The following is a 25,504-nucleotide window of genomic DNA, read 5'->3' on the forward strand; positions in this document are numbered from 1 at the left end:
TTGGATTTTCCCATGATGTCAAACAAAAAAGGCACTGAGTTTGAAGGTAGGCCTTGAAATACATCCACAGGTACACCTCCAATTGACTCAAATTATGTCAATTAGCCTATCAGAAGCTTCTAAAGCCACGACATAATTTACTGGAATATTCCAAGCTGTTTAAAGGCACAGTCAACTTGGTGTATGTAAACTTCTGACCCACTGGAATTGTGATACAGTGAATTATAAGTGAAATAATCTGTCTGTAAACAATTGTTGGAAAAATTACTTGTGTCATGCACAAAGTAGATGTCCTAACAGACTTGCCAAAACTATAGTTTGTTAACAAGAAATTTGTGGAGTGGTTAAAAAACGAGTTTTAATGACTCGAACCTAAGTGTATGTAAATTTCTGACTTCAACTTTGTATATATATATATAAAATGTATTTTCATACTGTATTATACAGGTTTCATTTGGAAAATAGACCTAGGTTTCGATATGTCATCCTTGTGAAAATAAGAGTAAAATAAAAGAAAAAGCATTTAGAACATTTGTAATAATTTAAATATTTCCAATCAACATTTAAGCATTATGATGGCTTTTTTCATTTACAATAATTTACAATATTTAGATTTATTTAGTACCAACGAGGTTCCCGCCCGAATAATCAGTTTAATGATCCAAAACAACGTGAACACAACACACAAATAAAATGCAATACACAATTTTCTCTTTGTCTTTTTACCTGCACTCGCGGATGTAGCGGATGGCTGTGGTGAACTCGTGGTTCTTCAGAGCTTCCAGGATGGCTTGTACAGCCTCCTCAGAGGAGAGGAAGGTGGGCTCAGAGGAGGAGGATGTCTCCTGGGCAGCCTGGAGTTCACTGGAGGTCACGGAGGCTGCTGCAGCCAGCAGACTGCCCTTCAGTTCATTCAGCTCTTTGGACATATTCATCAGCTGAGGGAGAGGAAGTGTAGTGGAGGTGAGTCGGACTCACACTCTCGGGAGGAGGTATCCCCGCCCGTGACTTAAAATCAGTGTCACCCTCGGCTCAAGAGGTAACTTCCTCTTGGCCTAATGGTTAAGACATGGTTTCCTGAGCGGGAGATCGAGGTTCAGATCCCACCATTCAGTCTTAAATGTGGCTGACTAGGTAGAGCATGGCGCTTGAAACATTAGGGTCAGGGGTTCAATTCCCAATGGGGCTAGCCATGTATGCACACACTACTCTAAGTTTAGGTAAAAATGTCTGCTGACTGGCATATAAATATTATAATAATAAATGTAGTATTAATACATGCTTTTTACACATCACTAAACCCATGAGGTAGGGATAGAGAATCAATCTATTGCCTTAAAGGAAAAATCCAGCCAAAACCACTCATTCTTTTAATTTATAGTGTTAAAAATTAATATGTGAGAACAATATTTTTTGTGAACATTATAATAAAGTTGGTAGCAACATGGAATATCGTTGTGGAAATCTGTTGCAGCTGAAGTCGACTACAAAATCCACAATGCAATGCTCTCTCTATGGGCTGGCTGGCGAGCAAACGTAGCTACACACAGTGGTCGAAAAAAGTACTCAAATTTATCCTTGAGTAAAAGTAAAGATACCGTAATATAAAATGACGCAAGTAAATGTCACCCAGTAAAATATTACTTGAGTAAAAGTCGACAAGTATTTGGTTTATAATATACTTAAGTATCAAAAGTAAATGCAATTGCTAAAATATACCTAAGTATCAAAAGTAAAAGTAAAATAACTAATAATTTCAAATTCCATATATTAAGCAAACCAGACGGCACAATTTATTTGTTTATTTACGGATAGCCAGGGGCACGCTCCATCACTCAGACATTACATTTACAAACGAAGCATTTGTGTTTAGTGAGTCTGCCAGATCAGAAGCATTAAGGATGACAATAATGTCAAAAGTCACACAGAAGTCTAATAAAACAACTCAAATCTTTTTATCATCAATTTCTCTCAGCTAATCATCAGTCATTTGTGTAAGTGCTGTGCTTGTTGAATGTCCTTCTCTACAAGCATGCTGAAAGTCTGTTGTTAATTTGTTTACAGTAAAATAGCATTGTACCTGGTCAAACACAATTTTTCCAAAAGTTTACTAAGGGTTGGTAACAGGCTGATTGGTTGGCTATCCCACTGTAGCTCAGTTGGTAGAGCATGGCGCTTGCAACGCCAGGGTTGTGGGTTCGATTCCCACGGGGGGCCAGTAATAAAATGTATGCACTCTACTGTAAGTCGCTCTGGATAAGAGCGTCTGCTAAATGACTCAAATGTAAATGCAAATGTAAATATTTGAGACAGTAAAGGGGTCTTTACTATTCTTGGGTCACGTAATGACTTTTGCTTCCCTCCAGGCCTGAGGGCACACACTTTCTAGTTGGCTTAGATTGAAGATATGACAAATAGGAGTTGCAATATTGTCCCTTTATTATCCTCAGTAATTTCCTATCCAAGTTGTCAGACTCCAGTGGCTTGTAATTGTTGATAGACAACAATAATTACATACTCCCTTTACGGAATTCAAAATTACAATGCTTGTCTTTCATAATTTGATCTGTTATACTTGGATGTGTAGTGTCAGCGTTTGTTGCTGGCATGTCATGCCTAAATTTGCTAATCTGTCCAATGAAAAAAATCATTAAAGTAGTTGGCAATATCACTGGGTTTTGTAATGAACGAGATATCTGATTCAATGAATGATGGAGCGGAGTTTGCCTTTTTGCCCACAATTTCATTTAAGGTGCTCCAAAGCTTTTTACTGTCATTCATCTTTGTTTCATAGTATAGTTTCTTCTATTTTTCAGTTTAGTCACATGATTTCTCAATTTGCAGTACTTTTTCCAATCGGTTGTGCAGCCAGACTTATTTGCCATTCCTTTTGCCTCATCCCTCTCAACCATACCATTTTTCAATTCCTCATCAATCCATGGGGATTCAACAGTTTTTAACAGTCATTTTCTTAATGGGTGCACGCTTATTAGTAACTGGAATAAGCAATTTAAAAAATGTGTCAAGTGTGGCATCTGGTTGCTACTCATTACACACCACAGACCAGCAAATAGTCTTTAGATCAGCAACCTAGGAATCACTACAAAACTTATTGTATGACCTCTTATATATTATATTAGGCCCAGCCTTTGGAACGTTGGCTTTCCTAGATATGGGTACTATATTGTGATCACTACATCCGATGGATTTGAATGCTGCTTTAAAGCAAACTTCTGCCGCATTTGTGAAAATGTGATCAATACATGTTGATGATTTCATTCCTTTGCTGTTTGTAATGACTGTGGTAGGTTGACTGACAACCTGAACCAGGTTGCAGGCACTGGTTACAGTTTGATGCATTTCTTGAGTGGGCAGCTTGATGAAAGCCAGTCAATATTTAAATATACCTCTGTCATGACTGTCCTGAACAGGTCAGGGTACAGGAGACCACCACCCTACAGATTATCTCCCAAACCCCCAACAGAGGAGGAGAGATCTAGAGGTCTGAAGATGTGGGGGTTTTATGACCCCTCACGCCCATAATAAACCTTAGGCCACAGAGAAATTCCTTTGTCCTCACAACATTAAACATGCAATAAAGGGACTTTGGAACAATGGTTTCCGTCAGCCACAATGGTGGTCATGACGAGAGGTGGAATATGAAAATGTATGTAACTTTTGTATTGTTATTAAAGGTTAAAGAGATGACGTTATTAAGAAAACATTATACCTTTAAGAGTTTTCCCAGTATATGCCTGATGTTTATACATTGTACGCTGTGTGGAAAATATCCAAATCAAAGAGAATGTTTTGGTAAGGATGAAATGTGAAGTTAGTGTCTAAAATTGGATTTTAGTCAAATCTAGGCCTTGTCCCTTAACTTGGTACGCCCAGAGAATTGCCCTAAAGGCGGTTACGCCCACTTCTGACCCGAGAGTATAAGACAGGAGAGTGAAGAATTAACATAGGAGACTAAGTGACCCCAAGCTGCAGCGAAGGTCTAACAAAGTCAACGAACCCCAATACGAAACACAAGGTTGAAGATAAAGAAATCTTTTTCTACACGAGCTACGGACGAGTAGCTGTGTCTACGCGGGTGAATTCAAGCCGAACCACCCAGCCTCCACTCTCCATTGAATCGTGGTATCTACACCGTTCGAGGCCTAAGCTGTGAGCTCTGAGCTACAGAGCTGTCTGTCCTCAGAAGACCCCTTTCAGATCAAGGGCGAGGGATCCGACCACTAAGCCAAGAAGGACACTGACATCGTGAGGACAACCAGAGAGTTGCGCCGGAGAAGTGCGTCATTGAGAAGCCTAAACGACCCATGCGGAGCTTCCCACCTGAGACCTCCAACACGTAATTACATCATTATATTCTGACCCATAAGAGCGGCAGTTCAGGGCAAGGCTAGGTTTAAATAAGCATGGCTGACAAATGAACCCAAATGTATATTTCTCTCGTGTACTTTGTTTCTCTCTCGTTTAAATCCCCATTTTGGGTAACACGTGCCATAGTGTGTTGGCCCGTTATACTAAGTCCTAATCAATAGCTAGACTGTGTTTTGTGTATGTGTATTTTTATCATCATTTTAGCTTGCTAGTAAATAAATAATCAACTAAGATTGGTGTGGTAAACTCATTGGTGTAGCCCGGGTTCGTGCAGATTCCCGGATTATGCGACGTTCAGACATGAGACAAGAGGTTGATTAATTTAGCGACTGTTGTAAAATCGATATTCTGATATCCTTTGAGTTAATTTGGGAAATAGAAACTCAATCAAAATAGTTTTCCCATGGTGCCCCAGGTTAATGAGTTAATAATTGCTTGATTCATTGCTTAATTCATTTAATCACGCAATTATAAACCGTTAATCATTCGATGAGCAACAGTCGTCACATTAACTAATACAACGTCACGACACCTCTGTTGATATCACATACACTATCAAGCATTTCACACATATTATCCAGATACTGACTGTTAGCACTTGGTGGTCTATAGCAGCTTCTTACAAGAATGGGCCTTAGGTGAGGCAGATGAACCTGTAGCCATATGCTTCAACAGTATTTAAAATAAGATCCTCTCTAAGCTTTACAGGAATGTGGTTCTGAATATATACACCAACACCTTCACCAATGGCATTTCTGTATTTTCTGTAGATGTTATAACCATGTATTGCTCCCACTGTATCAAAGGTCTTATTTAAGTGAGTTTCTTTCAGTGATAGTCAGAATATGAATGTCATCTGTTACTAGCAAGTTATTGATTTCATGTACCAAAATGTCGGCTAAAGCGATTTAATTCACAAATGCATTTGACTGTTTTTAATATTGGCTGTACTAGAGATTTTAAAACATTTTTTCTTACAACAAATTATATGGGATTGATTATAATTTATTTGAATAATATTATTGTACTTGTTCTGCTGTTTATACTGTTAGAACTTTAGCTGAGTTAAATTGATTAATATTATGGGGTTTCTATTCAAAGAAAAACTAAAATGTATTTTACAGTAGCCTATGTAGGCATCAGGGTTTCCGTTAGGAAAATATGACGCTGTGACCGGTCGGGAGTAGGCCTAGGTCACTAAGCGACTGAAGAGCAAAATAATCCTAACATTTCCACACCCTAATTGTAGCATAACCAATACGCAAATGGAGATTCAGTGAAAAGAAGGAAAAGAAATCTGATTGATTTATCAAGACGAGTCCCTATACTTGTCTCACACGTCTCGCACGCGGGTAGGCTATTGCTTCAAATCCAGTTATAACAATTGGACGACTTTTGGTGTTTCAGTAAGCAACAATTTGTTGAATTCAATTGCATGAGCCTACTTTATTCCAATATTTCTGTCATTCAGTGATATTTATTCCCATAGTAATTTGTTATGTATCCATTCAGATGAGGTTAGAAAACACTGCATGTGGTGGGCTATGCAAAGAGAAGAAGTGACATGCCTCGCAAACCTCCATTAATACATTTAAAGTCCCTAAACTCGGCAAGAGTCTATTGTCCTGCTGATAGCCCATCAAGGGTGGATAGGCTTCTTCTGTATTCCAATTGATTGGAAAGGCTTCTAAACCATTTACACCTGGTCCACAGCGTTGTTGCGTACATACAGTACACTTTCACGCCATTCTCCGCCTGACTCTCTACCAATAACACCAGATTTTTCTTTCTATTGTTGTTATCTATTCAGTAACATTCCACAACTAAATGTAATAAATAAAACTTACACTATTGTTCTAAATTCAATCACTTCTTCATCCTCATCATTCAGTTCATTCAAATTCAATTGTCACATTTTGTCACTCCCATTCAACAACTCGAATTTGCATGTGCTCCAAAGGGATAACTTGAAATAACATGATATAGGTTAATTAAATAATCGAAAGTAAAAAAGTGATTCTTTATTAGTGTAGGGGATCTACACTACAGGTCCAAAATTTTATAACACCTACTCTCATTCAAGGGTTTTTCTTTATTTCTTACTATTTTCTACATTGTAGGGGGTTGATGTATTTTTCGTTAGGGCAAATCTGGTCTGTGATGTTGAGTTATAAATGTAAAACTTTAGCGTACTTAAGCATTGAATACATTGCAAGGTTGCCCCTTTTCTGTCCGTTAAGCTACACATTACAATTAGGACTCAACTCTGACTGACCGCAGCATCTATCGGTAGTCTAAACTGTGCACAAATTGGGGGATTTTTCACACCTAGCCGAGCCATTAGACTATCCTTTTGTAAATTAATGGTCTCCCAACAGGCAAAAAAAAAAACTTGAGTAAATACAATGCTGCAATTACACTTGACATGTTAACTTATGATAAAAAAAGGATACTTGTGCCTTACAGACAATTACATAAACAAAGAGTGGATGTTATCAACCACGGAACGGGACAGTAAAGCGCAAAACCGGCTATTGTGAAAGAATTGTTGATTTCCTCGATGTCTTCAAGATGTCTACTGTTCACCTGGTAATTATGTGATTCCAAAGGATAAAGCATCACCTTCAGATGGATGTGTGGTTTTAGAGAGAAGCCAGCTCAGAGGCTGCTCCAAGATGCCGCCGGCAGAGAAGAGGTGTTCGGAGTGGACTTCTAGTACGACTCAGGAGGCGTGCACATCATCCACCGCTTCTGAGTATATTACTCGCTAATGTTCAGTCTCTGGACAATAAAGTAGATGAGCTCAGGGCGAGGATCTCCTTCCAGAGAGACACCAGGGACTGTAACATACTCCGTTTCACTGAATCATGGCTCTCTCCGGATACACTGTCCCCGTCCATACAGCCAGCTGGGTTCTCAGTACATCGCGCAGAGAGGAATAAAGAACTCTCCGGGAAGAAGAAAGGCGGGGGTGTATGTTTCATAATTAACTACTCATGGTGTGATTGTGATAACGTACAGACACTCAAGTCCTTTTGCTCACCCGACCTAGAATACCTCACAATCAAATGCAGATATTATTACCTCCCAAGAGAATTCTCTTTGGTTATAGTCACAGACGTTTATATTCCCCCTCAAGCCGATACCACAACAGCCCTCAAGGAACTACACTGGACTTTGTGCAAATTGGAAACCACATATCCTAAGGCCGCATTTATTGTATCTGGGGATTTTAACAAAGCAAATTTCAGGAAAACGGTACCGAAGGTATATCAACACATTGACTGTACAGTCGTGGCCAAAAGTTTTGAGAATGACACAAATATTAATTTTCACAAAGTTTGCTGCTTCAGTGTCTTTAGATATTTTTGTCCGATGTTACTATGTCGTGACGTTGTATTAGTTAATTACAAGCATTTCATAAGTGTCAAAGGCTTTTATTGACAATTACATGAAGTTGATGCAAAGAGTCAATATTTGCAGTGTTGACCCTTCTTTTTCAAGACCTCTGCAATCCGCCCTGGCATTAACTTCTGGGCCACATCCTGACTGGTGGCAGCCCATTCTTGCATAATCAATGCTTGGAGTTTGTCAGAATTTGTGGGTTTTTGTTTGTCCACCCGCCTCTTGAGGATTGACCACAAGTTCTCAATGGGATTAAGGTCTGGGGAGTTTCCTGGCCATGGACCCAAAATATCGATGTTTTGTTCCCCGAGCCACTTAGTTATCACTTTTGCCTTACGGCAAGGTGCTCCATCATGCTGGAAAAGGCATTGTTCGTCACCAAACTGTTCCTGGATGGTTGGGAGAAGTTGCTCTCGGAGGATGTGTTGGTACCATTCTTTATTCATGGCTGTGTTCTTAGGCAAAATTGTGAGTGAGCCCACTCCCTTGGCTGAGAAGCAACCCCACACATGAATGGTCTCAGGATGCTTTACTGTTGGCATGACACAGGACTGATGGTAGCGCTCACCTTGTCTTCTCCAGTGCAGATGCACTCACACCTGCCTGCTGCCATTCCTGAGCAAGCTCTGTACTGCCGGTGCCCCGATCCCGCAACTGAATCAACTTTAGGAGACGGTCCTGGCGCTTGCTGGACTTTCTTGGGCGCCCTGAAGTCTTCTTCACAACAATTGAACCGCTCTCCTTGAAGTTCTTGATGATCAGATAAATGGTTGATTTAGGTGCAATCTTACTGGCAGCAATATCCTTGCCTGTGAAGCACTTTTTGTGCAAAACAATGATGACGGCACGTGTTTCCTTGCAGGTAACCATGTTTGACAGAGGAAGGACAATGATTCCAAGCACCACCCTCCTTTTGAAGCTTCCAGTCTGCTATTCGACCTCAAACAGCATGACAGAGTGATCTCCAGCCTTGTCCTCGTCATCACTCACACAATCTGAAGATGGTGCTGGCTAAAGCTAAAACTGGCGAGTATAGAGATATTGTTTTCCACGTCGGCACCAACGATGTTAGGATGAAACAGTCAGAGGTCACCAAGCGCAACATAGTTTCAGCGTGTAAATCAGCTAGAAAGATGTGTCGGCATCGAGTAATTGTCTTTGGCCCCCTCCCAGTTAGGGAGTCTCACAACTCAATCGCTGGTTGAAAACAGTTTTCTGCCCCTCCCAAAAGATAGAATTTGTAGATAATTGGCCCTCTTTCTGGGACTCACCCACAAACAGGACCAAGCCTGGCCTGTTAAGGAGTGACGGACTCCATCCTAGCTGGAGGGGTGCTCTCATCTTATCTACGAACATAGACAGGGCTCTAACTCCCCTAGCTCCACAATGAAATAGGGTACAGGCCAGGCAGCAGGCTGCTAGCCAGCCTGCCAGCTTAGTAGAGTCTGCCACTAGCACAGTCAGTGTAGTCAGCTCACCTATCCCCATTGAGACCGTGTCCGTGCCTCGATCTAGGTTGGGCAAAACTAAACATGGCGGTGTTCGCCTTAGCAATCTCACTAGAATAAAGACCTCCTCCATTCCTGCCATAATTGAAAGAGATTGTGATACCTCACATCTCAAAATAGGGCTACTTAATGTTAGATCCCTCACTTCAAAGGCAGTCAATTAACTAATCACTGATCATAATCTTGATGTGATTGGCCTGACTGAAACATGGCTTAAGCCTGATGAATTTACTCTGTTAAATGAGGCCTCACCTCCTGGTTACACTACTGACCATATTCCCCGTGCATCCCGCAAAGGCGGAGGTGTTGCTAACATTTACGATAGCAAATTTCAATTTACAAAAAAAAAAAACAACAAGGTTTTCATCTTTTGAGCTTCTAGTCATGGAATCTATGCAGCCTACTCAATCACTTTTTATAGCTACTGTTTACAGGCCTCCTGGGCCATATACAGCGTTCCTCACTGAGTTCCCTGATTTCCTATCGGACCTTGTAGTCATAGCAGATAATATTCACATTTTGGTGACTTTAATATTCACATGGAAAAGTCCACAGACCCACTCCAAAAGGCTTTCGGAGCCATCATCGACTCAGTGGGTTTTGTCCAACATGTCTCTGGACCTACTCACTGCCACAGTCATACTCTGAACCTAGTTTTGTCCCATGGAATAAATGTTGTGGATCTTAATGTTTTTCCTCATAATCCTGGACTATCGGACCACCATTTTATTACGTTTGCAATTGCAACAAATAATCTGCTCAGACCCCAACCAAGGAGCCTCAAAAGTCATGCTATAAATTGTCAGACAACCCAAAGATTCCTTGATGCCCTTCCAGACTCCCTCTGCCTACCCAAGGACGTCAGAGGACAAAAATCAGTTAACCACCTAACTGAGGAACTCAATTTAACCTTGCGCAAAACCCTAGATGCAGTTGCACCCCTAAAAACTAAAAACATTTGTCATAAGAAACTAGCTCCCTTGTATACAGAAAATACCCGAGCTCTGAAGCAAGCTTCCAGAAAATTGGAATGGAAATGGCGCCATACCAAACTGGAAGTCTTCTGACTAGCTTGGAAAGACAGTACCATGCAGTATCAAAGAGCCCTCACTGCTGCTCGATCATCCTATTCATCGGATGGGGCCACAGTGTCTCCTGACCCCTCCTGTCTCAGCCTCCAGTATTTATGCTGCAGTAGTTTATGTGTCGGGGGGCTAGGGTCAGTCTGTCACATCTAGAGTATTTCTCTTTGTCTTTTCCGGTGTCCTGTGTGAAATTAAATGTTCTTTCTTTCTTTCTTTCTTTCTTTCTTTCTTTCTTTCTTTCTTTCTTTCTTTCTTTCTTTCTTTCTTTCTTTCTTTCTTTCTTTCTTTCTTTCTTTCTTTCTTTCTCTCTCTCTCTCGGAGGACCTGAGCCCTAGGACCATGCCTCAGGACTTCCTGGCTTGATGACTCCTTGCTGTCCCCAGTTCACCTGGCCGTGCTGCTGCTCCAGTTTCAACAGTTCTGCCTGCGGCTATGGAACCCTGACCTGTTCACCGGATGTGCTACCTGTCCCAGACCTGCTGTTTTCAACTCTCTAGAGACAGCAGGAGCGGTAGAGATACTCTCAATGATCGGCTATGAAAAGCCAACTGACATTTACCCTTGAGGTGCTGACTTGTTGCACCCTCGACAACTACTGTGATTATTATTATTATTATTATTATTATTATTATTATTATTATTATTATTATTATTATTATTATTTGACCATGCTGGTCATTTATAAACATTTGAACATCTTGGCCATGTTCTGTTATAATCTCCACCGGGCACAGCCAGAAGAGGACTGGCCACCACTCATATCCTGGTTGCTCTCTAGGTTTCCTCCTAGGTTTTGGCCTTTCTCCGGAGTTTTTCCTAGCCACAGTGCTTCTACACCTGCATTGCTTGCTGTTTGGGGTTTTAGGCTGGGTTTCTGTACAGCACTTTGAGATATCAGCTGATGTAAGAAGGGCTATATAAATAAATTTGATTTTGATTTGTGTTAACGAGAGAATCACTGACATGTCAGCTGGTCCTTTTGTGGCAGGGCTGAAATGCAGTGAAAATGTTTTTGGGGGATTCAGTTAACCTGTTAGGGCTAGGGGGCAGTATTTGCACGGCTGGATAAAAAAAATGTACCCGATTTAATCTGGTTACTAATCCTACCCAGTAACTAGAATATGCATATACTTATTATATATGGATAGAAAACACCCTAAAGTTTATAAAACTGTTTGAATGGTGTCTGTGAGTATAACAGAACTCATTTGGCAGGCAAAACCCTGAGACATTTTCTGACAGGAAGTGGATACCTGATGTGTTGTATTACCTTTAAACCTATGCCATTGAAAAACACAGGGGCTGAGGAATATTTTGGCACTTCCTATTGCTTCCACTAGATGTCACCAGCCTTTACAAAGTGTTTTGAGTCTTCTGGAGGGAGATCTGACCGAACAAGAGCCATGGAACGATGATGGCCCATTAGACACCTGGCGTGCGAGTTCATGTTGGGTACCCTCGTTCCAATACGTTATAAAAGAGAATGCATTCGTCCACCTTGAATATTATTCATGTTCTGGTTAAAAAGGCCCTAATGATTTATGCTATACAACGTTTGACATGTTTGAACGAACGTAAATATATTTTTCCCCCTCGTTCATGAAGTGAAGTCCGGCGGGCTTAGATCATGTGCTAACAAGACGGAGATTTTTGGACATAAATGATGAGCTTTTTTGAACAAAACTACATTCGTTATGGACCTGTGATACCTGGAAGTGACATCTGATGAAGAGAATCAAAGGTAATGGATTATTTACATAGTATTTTCGATTTTAGATCTCCCCAACATGACGGCTAGTCTGTATCACAACGCGTATTTTTCTGGGCGCAGTGCTCAGATTATTGCAAAGTGTGATTTCCCAGTAAGGTTATTTTTAAATCTGGCAAGTTGATTGCGTTCAAGAGATGTAAATCTATAATTCTTTAAATGACAATATAATATTTTACCAATGTTTTCTAATTTTAATTATTTAATTTGTGGTGCTGACTTGACTGCTGGTTATTGGAGGGAAACGATTTCCTCAACATCAATGCCATAGTAAAACGCTGTTTTTGGATATAAATATGAACTTGATAGAACTAAAAATGCATGCATTGTCTAACATAATGTCCTAGGAGTGTCATCTGATGGAGATTGTAAAAGGTTAGTGCATCATTTTAGCTGGTTTTATGGTTTTGGTGACCCTGTCTTTGAATTGACAAAACATTACACACAACTCTTGTAAATGTACTGTCCTAACATACTCTAAATTTATGCTTTCGCCGTAAAACCTTTTTGAAATCGTAAAACGTGGTTAGATTAAGGAGATGTTTATCTTTCAAAGGGTGTAAAATAGTTGTATGTTTGAAAAATTTGAATTTTGACATTTATTTGGATTCAAATTTGCCGCTCTTGAAATGCACCTGCTGTTGATGGAGTGCACCACGGGTGGGACGCTTGCGTCCCACCTAGCCCATAGAGGTTAATTTGCATGGCAAAGAGGGACTTTGCAATTCATCTGATCACTCTTCATAACATTCTGGAGTATATGAAAATTGCCATCATACAAAACGGAGGCAGCAGACTTTGTGAAAATTAATATTTGTGTCATTCTCAAAACTTTTGGCCATAACTGTAGTACTCTCGCTGCAAAAAACACTCGATCACTGTTACTCCAACTTCTTGGATGCCTACAGAGCCCTCCCCCGCCCTCCCTTCGGCAAATCAGATCATGACTTAATTTTGCTCATCCCTTCCTATAGGCACAAACTCAAACAGGAAGCACCCGTGCTTAGGTATATTTAACGCTGGTCTGACCAATTGGAATCCATGCTTCAAGATTGCTTTGATCAAGCGGACTGGAATATGTTCCGTATAGCCTCTGAGAATAACATCGATTTATACACTAACACGGTGACTGAGTTCATCAGGAAGTGTTTAGGGGATGTTGTTCCCACTGTGACTATTAAAACCTACCCAAATCAGGAACCATGGATAGATGGCAGCATTCATGCAAAATTAAAAGCGCAAACCACCGCATTCAACCATGGCAAGGTGACTGGGAATATGGTTGAATGCAAACGGTATAGTTTTCCCCCCCGTAAGGCAATCAAACAGGCAAAAAGTCAGTACAGAGACAAATTAGAGGCGTAATTCAATGGCTCAGACACGAGACGTATGTGGGAGGGCAGGGTCTACAGACAATCATGGAATACAAAGAGAAAACCAGCCACATTGCGGACATTGACGTCTTGCTCCCGGACAAGCTAAACACCTTTGCCCGCTTTGAGGGTAACAGTGCCACCGACGCGGCCCAAGGACTGTGGGCTCACTTTCTCTGTGGCCAACATAAGTAAGACATTCAAACATGTTAACCCTCGCAAGGTTGCCGGCCCAGATGGTATACCTAGCCACGTCCCCAGACCAGCTGGCTGGAGTGTTTATGGATATATTCAATCTCTCCCTATCCCCGTCTGCTGTCCCCACATGCTTCAAGATGTCCACCATTGTTCCTGTACCCAAGAAAGCAAAGGTAACTGATCTAAATGACTATCGCCCTATAGCACTCACTTCTGTCATCAAGTGCTTTGAGAGACTAGTCAAAGATCATATATCCTCTACCTTACCTGACACCCTAAACCAACTTCAATTTGCTTACTGCCCCAATAGATCCACAAACGATGTAATCGCCATCACACTGCACACTGCCCTATCCCATCTGGACAAGAGGAATATCTATGTAAGAATGCTGTTCATTGACTATAGCTCAGCATTCAACACCATAGTACCCTCCAAGCTCATCATTAAGCTCGAGGCCCTGGGTTTGAACCCCGCCTTGTGCAACTGGGTCCTGGACTTCCTGATGGCCACCCCCAGGTGGTGAAGGTAGGAAACACCTCCACTTTGCTGATCCTCAACACTGGGGCCCCACAAGGATGCGCGCTCAGCCCCCCCCCCCCCGTACTCCCTGTTCACCCATGACTGCATGGCCATGCACGCCTCCAACTCAATCATCAAGTTTGCAGATGACACAACAGTAGGCCTGATTACCAACAATGATGAGACAGCCAACAGGGAGGTGTGGGCCCTGGGAGTGTGCTGCCAGGAAAATAACCGCTCACCCAACGTCAACAAAACAAAGGAGCTGATCGTGGACTTCAGGAAACAGCAGAGGGAGCACCCCCCTATCCACATCGGCGGGACTGCAGTGGAGAAGGTGGAAAGCTTCAAGTTCCTCGGCGTACACATTACTGAGAAACTGAAATGGTCCACCTACACAGACAGTCTGGTGAAGAAGGCGCAACAGCGCCTCTTCAACCTCAGGAGGCTGAAGAAATTTGGCTTGGCACCTAAAACCCCCAAACTTTTACAGATGCACAATTGAGAGCATCCTGTCGGGCTGTATCACCACCTGATACTGCAACTGCATTGCCTGCAACTGCAGGGCTCTCCAGAGGGTGGTGCGGTCTGCCCAGCGCATCCCCCGGGGCACACTGCCTTCCCCCCAGGACACCTACAGCACCCGATGTCACAGGAAGGCCAAAAAGATCATCAAGGACAACAACCACCCGAGCCACGGCCTGTTCACCCTGCTACCATCCAGAAGGCGAGGTCAGTACAGGTGCATCAAAGCTGGGACTGAGAGACTGAAAAACAGCTTCTATCTGAAGGCCATCAGACTGTTAAATAGCCATCACTAGCCCACTAGAGGCAGCTGCCCTATATGCATAGACTTGAAATCACTGGCCACTTTAATACTGTTTACATATTTTGCATTACTCATCTCATATGTATATACTGTATTCTACCCTATTCTACTATTTCTTAGTCTAGCTGCTCTGACGTTGCTCGTCCAAATATTTATATATTCTCAATTCTATTCCTTTACATTGTGTGTATTGTTAGAAATTACTGCACTTTTGGAGCTAGAAACATAAGCATTTCGCTATACGGCAGGGTAGGGGGAGGCAGGGTAGCCTTGTGGTTAGAGCGTTGGGCGAGTAACCGAAAGTTTACCCGAGCTGACAAGGTACAAATCTGTCGTTCTGACCCTGAACAAGGCAGTTAACCCACTGTTCCTAGGCCGTCATTGAAAATAAGAATCTGTTCTTAACTGACTTGCCTAGTTAAATAAAGGTAAAATAAAAAATAAACACATGTATGTGACAAATAAACATTTATTTGTGATAGTGTGGTGCAATGACAGAATGATGCAATTTGCCACAATCTGCCAACATCTACCACAAACGGTCACGACATAAGCTCTGAACTTTTAATTGAAGAACCCCCACTGGCAATTTTTTTGCACTTTTCTGGGATGCTTGATTGTTTTCATTCCTTTACTGGGAAGCTTAGCAGAAGTAGACATGCTGATGTGATTTATGTCCACAGTGGACTTCTTACTAGTGCACACTGCCTCAGTGCTAACAGTATAACTCTGGTTCATAGGCACATGATTACTGCATACAATAGCTGTAGGATCAGCAGAGGCATTCAGGTCAGTTAGAGGGACATAAATTCCAAATTAAATCCAATTCTATTTGTCACGTGCACAGAATACAACAGATGTAGACCTTACAGTGAAATGCTTACTTACAGGCTCTAACCAATAGTGCAAAAAAGGTATTAGGTGAACAATAGGTAAGTACAATTAGGTTACTTACATTGTGTCTGCCAACTTCCCTGGTATAATGTACATGTGCTGAAGCATTATGACAACTCAGCGATACAAATGGTAGGGATTAACTGAACTGGGCTTATGTCATTGATAAGTCATTTTCTCAGCGCGGCCTTACAATGCTGTGAAAGGATCCAGGAACCGAAATTATTCGGATGGATCCCATCCTCCTTATCAATGGCTCATTCGAAAGAAGACATCCTCCCGAGTTATGACATTGGCCAGTAGTGAAATCGGACATGTATGATAGATGTTTTCGCTATCTAAAAGTCATATTCCTATTAACTTCCAGTGAAGTGAGAGCGACTTTATCAAAGTGCCACGTCATATCGACCGGATCTCTGCCTGCTTTAACGCCAATAACTCTGATACACGTGAAAATATTAAATGGCCCAGGGAATCGATAGAACACTCATGATGCACAAAACCAATATATAACATTAAAAAAAAAATGGGTGAACCTTTCCTTTAAGGGCTTAACACAATGTAAATGTCTGAAAGTATTTGGTTAATAAAGCAGATTACTGTCTATATCACCATAGACAATGAATGCATCCCATATGGCACCCTATTCTCTATGTAGTTCACTACTTTTGACCAGGGCCCATGGCACTCTGGTCAAAAAAGTAGTGCACTATATAGGAAATAGGTTGCCATTTTGGGCACTTCCAACAGCCTTACCTCTGGGACAGAGCTGATAGCATGGACCTGCCCAATCAGCTTACAGTAGGACTGAAAGAGCAGCAGCAGCTGAAAGTGGAGCTTGTAGAGTCGTTGACACAGCTCCAGTTGCTGCACAAACAAACAAAATGGCGGTCAACAACAACTCGTTGAAACTCTGTTCAAGTTGTATTACTTTGTTGTGTTTAAATACTCTATGCTCATTTCATTCCAATTTATTTTACACTTTGACATAGCCTATTAGTTTCTCAATTGAAAGAAAAGAAGGTACAGCTGTTGTTACTTTAGTAATGTTGGCTTTAGTAGTGTTATTGACATCCCCAAGAAGCATTAGGTTTGGCCATGGTACAATATTGTAAGCCTATTTATTTTGCAAAGACCTGTTATCATCAACTCAGCATCTTGGATGCCAGGCAATATCCTTTGGTAACACCGCCAATGTGTCATATGGGGCGGCAGGTAGCCTAGTGGTTAGAGCGTTGGGCCAGTAACTGAAAGGTTGCTAGATCGAATCCCCGAGCTGACAAGGTAAAAATATGTTGTTCTGCCCCTGAACAAGGTAGTTAACCCACTGTTCCTAGGCCGTCATTGTAAATAAGAATTTGTTCTTAACTGACTTGTAAAATATTGGAATGCAGCTCACTTTATTCTTCTTGTTTTAATTGTAATCTAAATTGTTATTCACGTTGTGAGAACATTTTTGTGGGCCACCCTGAATAAATAAAAGTTAATACAAAAATCACAATGGGTCAACATGAATAAGTAGTATGAATATATAAGGGAGAACATTAAATTTTTTATTTTTAAACTACTTCAGAATATTAACAGTGAGCAAGAGACACTGCCCAGCTTAATTTAGACAGGGCACTATCAGAAAATAGGAATAAGTCATTTTGAACTTACTGCCAGAAATTCCATTTGCTACAAAGCAAGCATGTTACAAGACAAGAGAGAGGTGAAAGGAAGACATTGAAAATCAATAGCAGGCATGCAACCATCGGCAGTCCGGGTTAGGTGAACAGTATAAGCCTAAGTCATAAAATGCTTTCATTTTATTGATACATGAACAGAGAGATGGAGAGACAGAGAATCAGAGAGAGGGAGAGAATGCGAGTGCGAGTGAGGAGAAAGGACCAGCTGCAGTCTAGGGACTGTAAGCCGGGTGGTCCCGTGATTTAAAAAAAAAGCCAAAACAAGCAAGCTGTTTTGCCTTGTCACTTTCTTCAATGCACTAGGACTCTGCTGGGAGTCTCAAAGCCGTTTTAAACTTGACTTAATATTTCACTCAATATTTATAAGGCTGACATTTATATATCTTTAATTTGGATGTTTTGGGATTATAATAACATTCTTAATGTTTTCTGCAAATTTATTTGCCAAGTTCCAGATCTGTTTGTGCTAGCCAACTCCTATAGTCATTGCCATGTCCAATACAGCACAAACAGATCTGGGACGAGGCTACTGATGTATCCGTGTATTCGCAGAACCTGCTTCCCTAGCCTGGTCCCAGAACTGTGTATACTCTTGCCATTGCTCATTGTCAAGCCAAACATGACAATGAGTGACAAGAGTTGGCATGATAGCACTAACAGACTAGCACATAGCCTACTGCTCCCCTGCCCAGCAGAGTCAAAATGGCCACATTACACATTGGGATGAGGGAGTCAATGTGATGTGCTGCAACTCAGGGGTTGCCCAGAAACAAGCTCAAATCTGGAGGTTCTGATGATATTCAAGGAGAAAATGTAAGTATTTCACTCACAGAGTTACCACAGAGTAACCGAGAGGCAGGAAATGTGAAAGGATCAGTTGAGATTTAATCTGAAGTACCCTCTCATGTCAGTAATGTGTGAGAACAGTATACAGAGAAATAGAACATACTGAATCTGAAATCTACACAACAGAACATAATTCTTCTAGTATCTATCATTCTACAACATGACAATTTCCAGAAATATCAAAATGATACAGCTTTTTATGTTGGGTTATACTGTCAGTTTAGCATACATAATAGGCAATACTACTGAGAACAAATTGGTTAGTTTAGCCACAAAGTCTCAATAAGTAAGCATTATTCATGTCACTCATCTTTACCATTGTCTACAAAATGTTTAGTATCTGATTAACCAATAACAAGAGGCCTCATTAACCAATTAACCAGTAACAAAACATAAAAGCAACATGCAACAATTTCAAATATTTTATCAAGTATATTTTATCAAGTATACAGTATAAGGAAATCAGTCAATTGAGATAAATTCATTGGACCCTAATCTATGGATTTCACATGACTGGGAATACAGATATGCATCTGTTGGTCACAGATATCTTTTTTTTTTTTTTAAAGGTAGGGACGTGGATCAGAAAACCAGTCAGTATCTGGTGTGATCACTATTTGCCTCATGCAGCGCGACATATCCTTTGCATATTGTTGATCAGACTGTTGATTGTGGCCTGTGGAATGTTGTCCCACTCCTCTTCAATGGCTGTGCAAAGTTTCTGGATATTGGCAGGAACACGCTGTCGTACATGTCGATCTAGAGCATCCCAAACAGGCTCAATGGGTGACATGTCTTGCGAGTATGCAGGCAATGGAAGAACTGGGACATTTTCAGCTTCCAGGAATTGTGTACAGATTCTTGCGACATGGGTCGTGCATTAGCATACTGAAACATGAGGTGATGGCGGCGGATGAATGGCACGGCAGTTGGCCTCAGGATCTCGTCACGTTATCTCAGTGCATCCAAATTGTGGCATTTATATTTTTGTTCAGTGTATTATGACAACATTTTGTGACATTTTTGTTAGTTTTGGTCTTTGGATGATTTTGAGGCAAGCCGAAGTTGGTAGCCGAAGTCTATGCCCCTTCATTGGTAATCAGTCAACAGTAAGGATTATTAAATTAAGTATTTGTTGTCATTCAACGACAGAAGACTCGTTTTCATGCAAATTATTTAACTTGAGAAATACTGCACCAAACATCTTAAGATCTCCTTTGCAAAAACGTCAAAACTCTAGACTATTTTGAGAAGTGGCTACAGCGTCTCAAGATGGACAAATAGTACTATTGCCACTTTTTTCAAGCTTAGTTATTTTAAGGGAGTATGCGAGCACACCCGTGGACAGAGGTCCTACCTTTTCCTCGTATTCCCCCGGCTGGTTGGTAATCATGACACCCCCACTGCCTCTGGGGAAGGTGGTCTTGCAGTTGGTTAACCACTGTGGGACAGGAAAGGGGAGTTATTGTAACATCATATTCTGAATTACATGAATTGCATTGGTACTTCAATCAATCAAAGGTATAAAGCCCTCAACATCAACAGTTGTCACAAAAGTAACTCAGGAATGCGGTAATTCAGCCGAGACAAAGAGAAAGCGGTAAGTAAAAACTTGTTAGCAGGAAGAAACCTTGAGAGTAACCAGACACAGAGTCCATCCTCTTCGGGCTGTACCAAGGTGACTTTGGTAACCGGGTGTATTTAAAACATGTAGTAACAGTAACTCATGTATCAGGGCTTACAGCTATGGCTGCTTCTTTCCTGTTGTTGTAAGTGTCCAGATATTCTTGGAGTTCCAGTACACTAAATTTAATCTTCTCCAGGAGCCCATAGGAGATGATCTGGGGAATGGAAACCATTTCATTTTATACTTGGGGTAGACGAAAAGAGTGGTCTAATGACATTGTTATTGTTTGATAAGATTGTACATGAGAAAATCATACATCAGCAAAAAATATACACAATACATACAGTACATACATAATATAAAACATGTTGGCATTGCATTACACTATTAATTATAAAACTGAAGTATAGAAGTGAATTCATTGCTGATCTACCAAAATACCATAAGTTACACCCATTACACATGAATAGAATATAATTAGTAAATGCTGATGTATTACTCACGGTGTCAGCGTCTATGAACAGCGTAGGACACTCGGAGCATGATATCAGCATCTGGGACGACCTGAGGAACTTGGAACCTATCCCTCGCAGGCCATCTCCTAGGTAACCCGCAGCATCGCAGGTTAGGGAGCAGAACTTGCTCTGAATACTCTGAAAAGCAAAAAAACGAACATATGTGGATCAGTTGGTAGAGCACGGCGCTTGCAACGCCAAAATCAAAGATTTTTATAACCAACCCAAGACAGACCAACCATTTCCAGTGGGCGCAAATTAATAATAGTGGGTAGAACAAGCAAGGTGGGAAGAGCCAAGCACGAGCTAGTGAGATCCCTTTAGCATGTTCTACCATTTGTTTGCATATTTCTGTTAGGGAACGCCTACTCTGAAGTGCACGTGTGCAATAACCCAATTCGCCCTTGCACTCCTAAAGAACACAATTATTTAGAAACTTGGCAAAGGGTAAAGTCTACAAAATGCAGTCCACTGTTTGTTACAGATTTTCATTTTGGAAACAGAAATGGAGATCAAATGTTTCATCGATGAGAACATTTGCAGAATATCGGCCAAAATCGATCTCGCTCCATCTTCTCCCACTGCCGGCCACTGGGTTTGCTCTCATCACCATATTTGGTAGTGAGTGGAAACGCCAACCAGATGCTTGACATTTACATATCTGGTGAAATATCTGGCTCATTGTTCTATCTGTGATAGAATTGTGGGTTTGATTGCTGCTGGGGCCATCCATACAACAAAATGTAGGGGAGACTGAGGTTGGTTGTCACAGTGTTAATTAGTTCCAATCTAAATGGTGCTGTGTAGTAATTTTAAGGTCAAAATGTGTGAATCATCCACCTGGTCGATTCATGTCAGCATGACAAAAAAATATAGGTGAGGGGAATTTATGCATTTCCATAGGTGAAAGTAAAAAAAATTAAGTATTTTCTTTGTGATTGTTTGAATTTTGGGAGTATCGATGAACATTTATATTTGTTGAAAATAGGAAAGGGAGAGCGACATTTCAAACCTATTTCTGAGTTCCTAGGTCAAGCCATGTGATAACTAACATCTTAATTAGCATTCGGGGGGATGGTTGTCACATGGAATGTGGGGTTGGTTGTCACGATCAACTCCATTATAAGATTTTCGGGGGTTGGTGGTGGCTAATTCCACAGTAACAGAGTGACGCTGAGACTCAGATTTCTTACTTAAAAATGTATGGCAAACAAAAAAACATTGATTGCACAAGGAGGACTTATAACAATTTCCACTGAAAAATACAGGTGAAAGTAGATTTAATTTCTTACCGGTACGGGACATCCAAGAACGCACACAATTTTTTTTATAGCCTAGGTTTAATTAAAGAATTACATAGGCCTATAGAATCCCTATTAATTTCATATATGATGTCTGTGGGCCTAGTAGCCTAGAGCTAAAGATTTGTCATATGACTTTTAACACGCAATACCTTTTAACATAGGCGGCGTGACGTGGGTTTCACGTTTGGAGAAGCACATTTTCACCATAAAAAAATGCACATTTATGATGAATCATTCCATGAATCCTTATGTAAGACAGCCTACTATACAGATAATGATTTACTCTTTAGTGGGCCTAAACTTAATCACTAGCCTCACTCTTAAGCATTCTAAAATCGGGTTCCTGGGGTACTATCATGATAGCTCGCACTTACACTTAATCCTTTCTCTACTCTTATATTTATTCACGCTCGACCCTGCTCCTCATTCTCTTCTCATCCCTCCCATTTTTACCTCCTCTGTTTCACTTCTCTCCTTTCTCAAGTAATATACAAGTGCTATATTGTCCCCTCTACGCGACACTGGTCTTTTGTTCAGAACTGGAGCCATAACCACCGCAGCTTTTCTAAGCTTAACAGTTCGAACAGAGTAATCTTGTTAAGGACTGTGGGGCTGCATCCCAAATGTTATTTCCTACATAGTGCACTACTTTTGACCAGGACCCTCTATATAGGGAATGAGGTTGAATTTGGGACGTAGCCTATGATGGTCCAGTCATGTTAATCCCACTGTCCCTGCAGTAAGACATGGGTAAATCTAAAATGACACCGTGTTCCCTTATTCCTATGCATTCTACAGGGAATAATAGGCCACATCATCATCATCATAATTTCAATTATCAAATTCAAAAAAGAACAATGGCAACAGTAGCAGGAGGTTGGCCCGTTCCTTTTGATCTGCCAGCAGAAAAAACGAAGAACTCTATAAACAGCATGCATATAGAGAAGGGCACTCAACTTGTACTGCACTGACTCATATCACTGATGATTGGCTAAAATAAATGGATAATAAGATGATAGTTGGAGCTGTATTGTTAGATTTCAGTGATTTGTTATTGAAAAAAACTCACTTGTTATGATTTTACATCACATGGTTGGAGAGTTAGTTAACTAATAGAACTCAGAGTATTCTTCAATGGAAGCTACACTAACATCAGATATAGGTCTTTCTATAAATAAAAGGGGCCAATTTGTAACATCAGGGTCAACATGTCATAATGGTTTGATATACATTTAAATATTATTTTCTTGTAGCTTCACATGTGTAGTTACAGGAATACAAATCTAGATAGGCACAATGAGTCCATAACTCCTAGCAACAAAACATCTACATGTCATTCAAAATGTCACCTGGCTACTAGGCATGACACTGCATGTTTCTTTGTCATGCCTAGTACCCAGGTCTGTTTGTGTTTTAGTCAAGTTCTCTATCATTTATAGCCATGCTAAACATTCCAAAAGAATGGAAACATGAACAGCATTTCTTTATTTGTTTTATAGTTTATATAACAATTTAATACAATAATAATAATAATAATAATAATAATAAAGTTCTGTCAACAAAATCATTGACAATAATAACCGAACATTCTCATCCATTGTGTTTTGAGAAGGAGACGAGGAGAGAGGATGCAACGAATCAAGGAAATACAATTGAGATTCTCCAAGAACAGAGGAAGCAAGTATTTGACAGGTATTAGCTCCCTCTCCCTATTTGACAGCTATATCTCCTTCCCTCTCTAAAAAGCCAACTGACATTTACTCCTGAGGTGCTGATCTGTTGCACGCGCTACAAACACAGATTTCTTATTTGACCCTTCTGGTCATCTATGAACATTTGAACATCTTGAAGAACTATCTGGCCTTAATGGCCATGTACTCCACCTGGCACACTCAGAAGAGGACTGGCCAGCCCACAGAGCCTGGTTCCTCTTCTTTTTTTTACCTTTATTTTTAACCTTTGTTTTTAACTAGGCAAGTCAGTTAAGAACAAATTCTTATTTACAATGACGGTCTACCTCGGCCAAACCCTCCCCTAACCCGGACGACGCTGGGCAAATTGTGCGCCGCCCTATGGGACTCCCGATTACGGCCGGTTGTGATACAGCCCGGAATCGAACCAGGGTCTGTAGGTTTCTTCGTAGATTCCTGCCTTTTTGGGAGTTTTTCCTAGACACCGCACTTCTACATCTGCTTGCTGTTTGGGGTTTTAGGCTGGGTTTCTGTATAAGCACTTCGTGACATCTGCTGATGTAAAAAGGGCTTTATACATAAATTAGATTTTGATTTGATATAAAAAAAAATTTAGTGACTGACTGAACTACCCTAATACCCATGGCCTGTCCAGAAACAACCCCCTAGCCACTACTGCCCAAAGTCTTGACACTTGTGGAAATCTGATAGGGATTGATGGGTGGTGACATGGTGAGAGCTCCACCTTACCCTTTAATAGGCTTGGTGGAATTTTGTCCACAACAAGAAATGCTCACTGATACCCTAGCTTATAGAAAGACCCATATGGACAGTGCGGTATCCCTCAGGTCAGTTGCCTTGGCCTGTAAAATGACTATGTATGTTGATTGCACATTCTACACCTCTGCACCTCTGAGTTACAGTCAGAGTCAGTTTAACAATAAACTGGTCTTCAATACATCTAAAACCAAAAGCATTGTATTTGGTTCAAAGCATTCTCTTAGATCTTAACCTCAACTGGAGTTGTGCATAAAGGGTGTTACCATTAAAGAAGTTGAAGAAGGAGTAACATTGAATGGTCAGTTATCATGGTCAAATCATATTGACAAAGATGTTGAAGATGGGGAGAGGTATGTCCTATATAAAAATATGTAATGCATTTTTGACAAAGATCAACTGTAGTAGTTGTTGAGGCTTTGATCTTTACCCATCTTGATTATTGTCCGGTAATGGTCAGGGGCAGCAAAGAAAGACCTAGCAAAGATGAAGCTGGCTGTAAACAAAGCAGCACGCCTTGCCCTTAACGGCATACACAGAACTAATATCAACAACATGCATGATAGTCTTTCATGGATGAGGGTTCTCTTCAAATCGACCTTTATTTGTCACATGCGCCGAATGCAACAAGTGTAGACCTTACCGTGAAATGCTTACTTTCAAGCCCTTAATTCAAGCCCTTAACCAACAGTGCAGATCAAGAAGAGTTAAGAAAATATTTAAATAAATAAATAAATAAATAAATAAATAAATAAATATAAACACAACATAACAATAACGAGGCTATACACAGGGGGTACCGGTACCGAGTCAGTGTACGAGGGTACAGGTTAGAGGTCATTTGTACATGTAGGTAGGGGTGAAGTGAATATGCATAGATAACAAACAGCGAGTAGCAGCGGTGTACAAAAACCCCCCGTAATAGTCCGGTGTCCATTTGATTAATTGTTCAGCAGTCTTATGGCTTGGGGGGTAGAAGCTTTTAAGGAGCCTTTTGGTCCTAGACTTGGCGCTGTGGTACCGCTTGCCGTGAGGTAGCAGAGAAAAAAAACAGTCTGACTTGGGTGGGTGGAGTCTGACAATTTTA

General features: G+C 40.8%; 1 protein-coding gene across 1 annotated transcript in view; it reads right to left on the reverse strand.

Moving 5' to 3' along the window:
- The window catches only part of LOC106580640 (protein furry homolog), a 281,327-nt gene that overhangs the window by 8,883 nt on the left and 246,940 nt on the right, over nt 1–25,504 (reverse strand). The window contains exons 58-62 of the mRNA XM_014161918.2: nt 20,634–20,783; nt 20,246–20,344; nt 19,861–19,944; nt 16,726–16,836; nt 727–938 (exon numbers count right to left, since the gene is read on the reverse strand). Coding sequence (XP_014017393.1) covers nt 727–938; nt 16,726–16,836; nt 19,861–19,944; nt 20,246–20,344; nt 20,634–20,783 — 656 coding nt within the window. The remainder of the gene's footprint in view (nt 1–726; nt 939–16,725; nt 16,837–19,860; nt 19,945–20,245; nt 20,345–20,633; nt 20,784–25,504) is intronic.

The sequence above is a fragment of the Salmo salar genome, chromosome ssa20 (genome assembly GCF_905237065.1).
Source record: "Salmo salar chromosome ssa20, Ssal_v3.1, whole genome shotgun sequence".
Taxonomy (NCBI): Eukaryota; Metazoa; Chordata; class Actinopteri; order Salmoniformes; family Salmonidae; genus Salmo; species Salmo salar.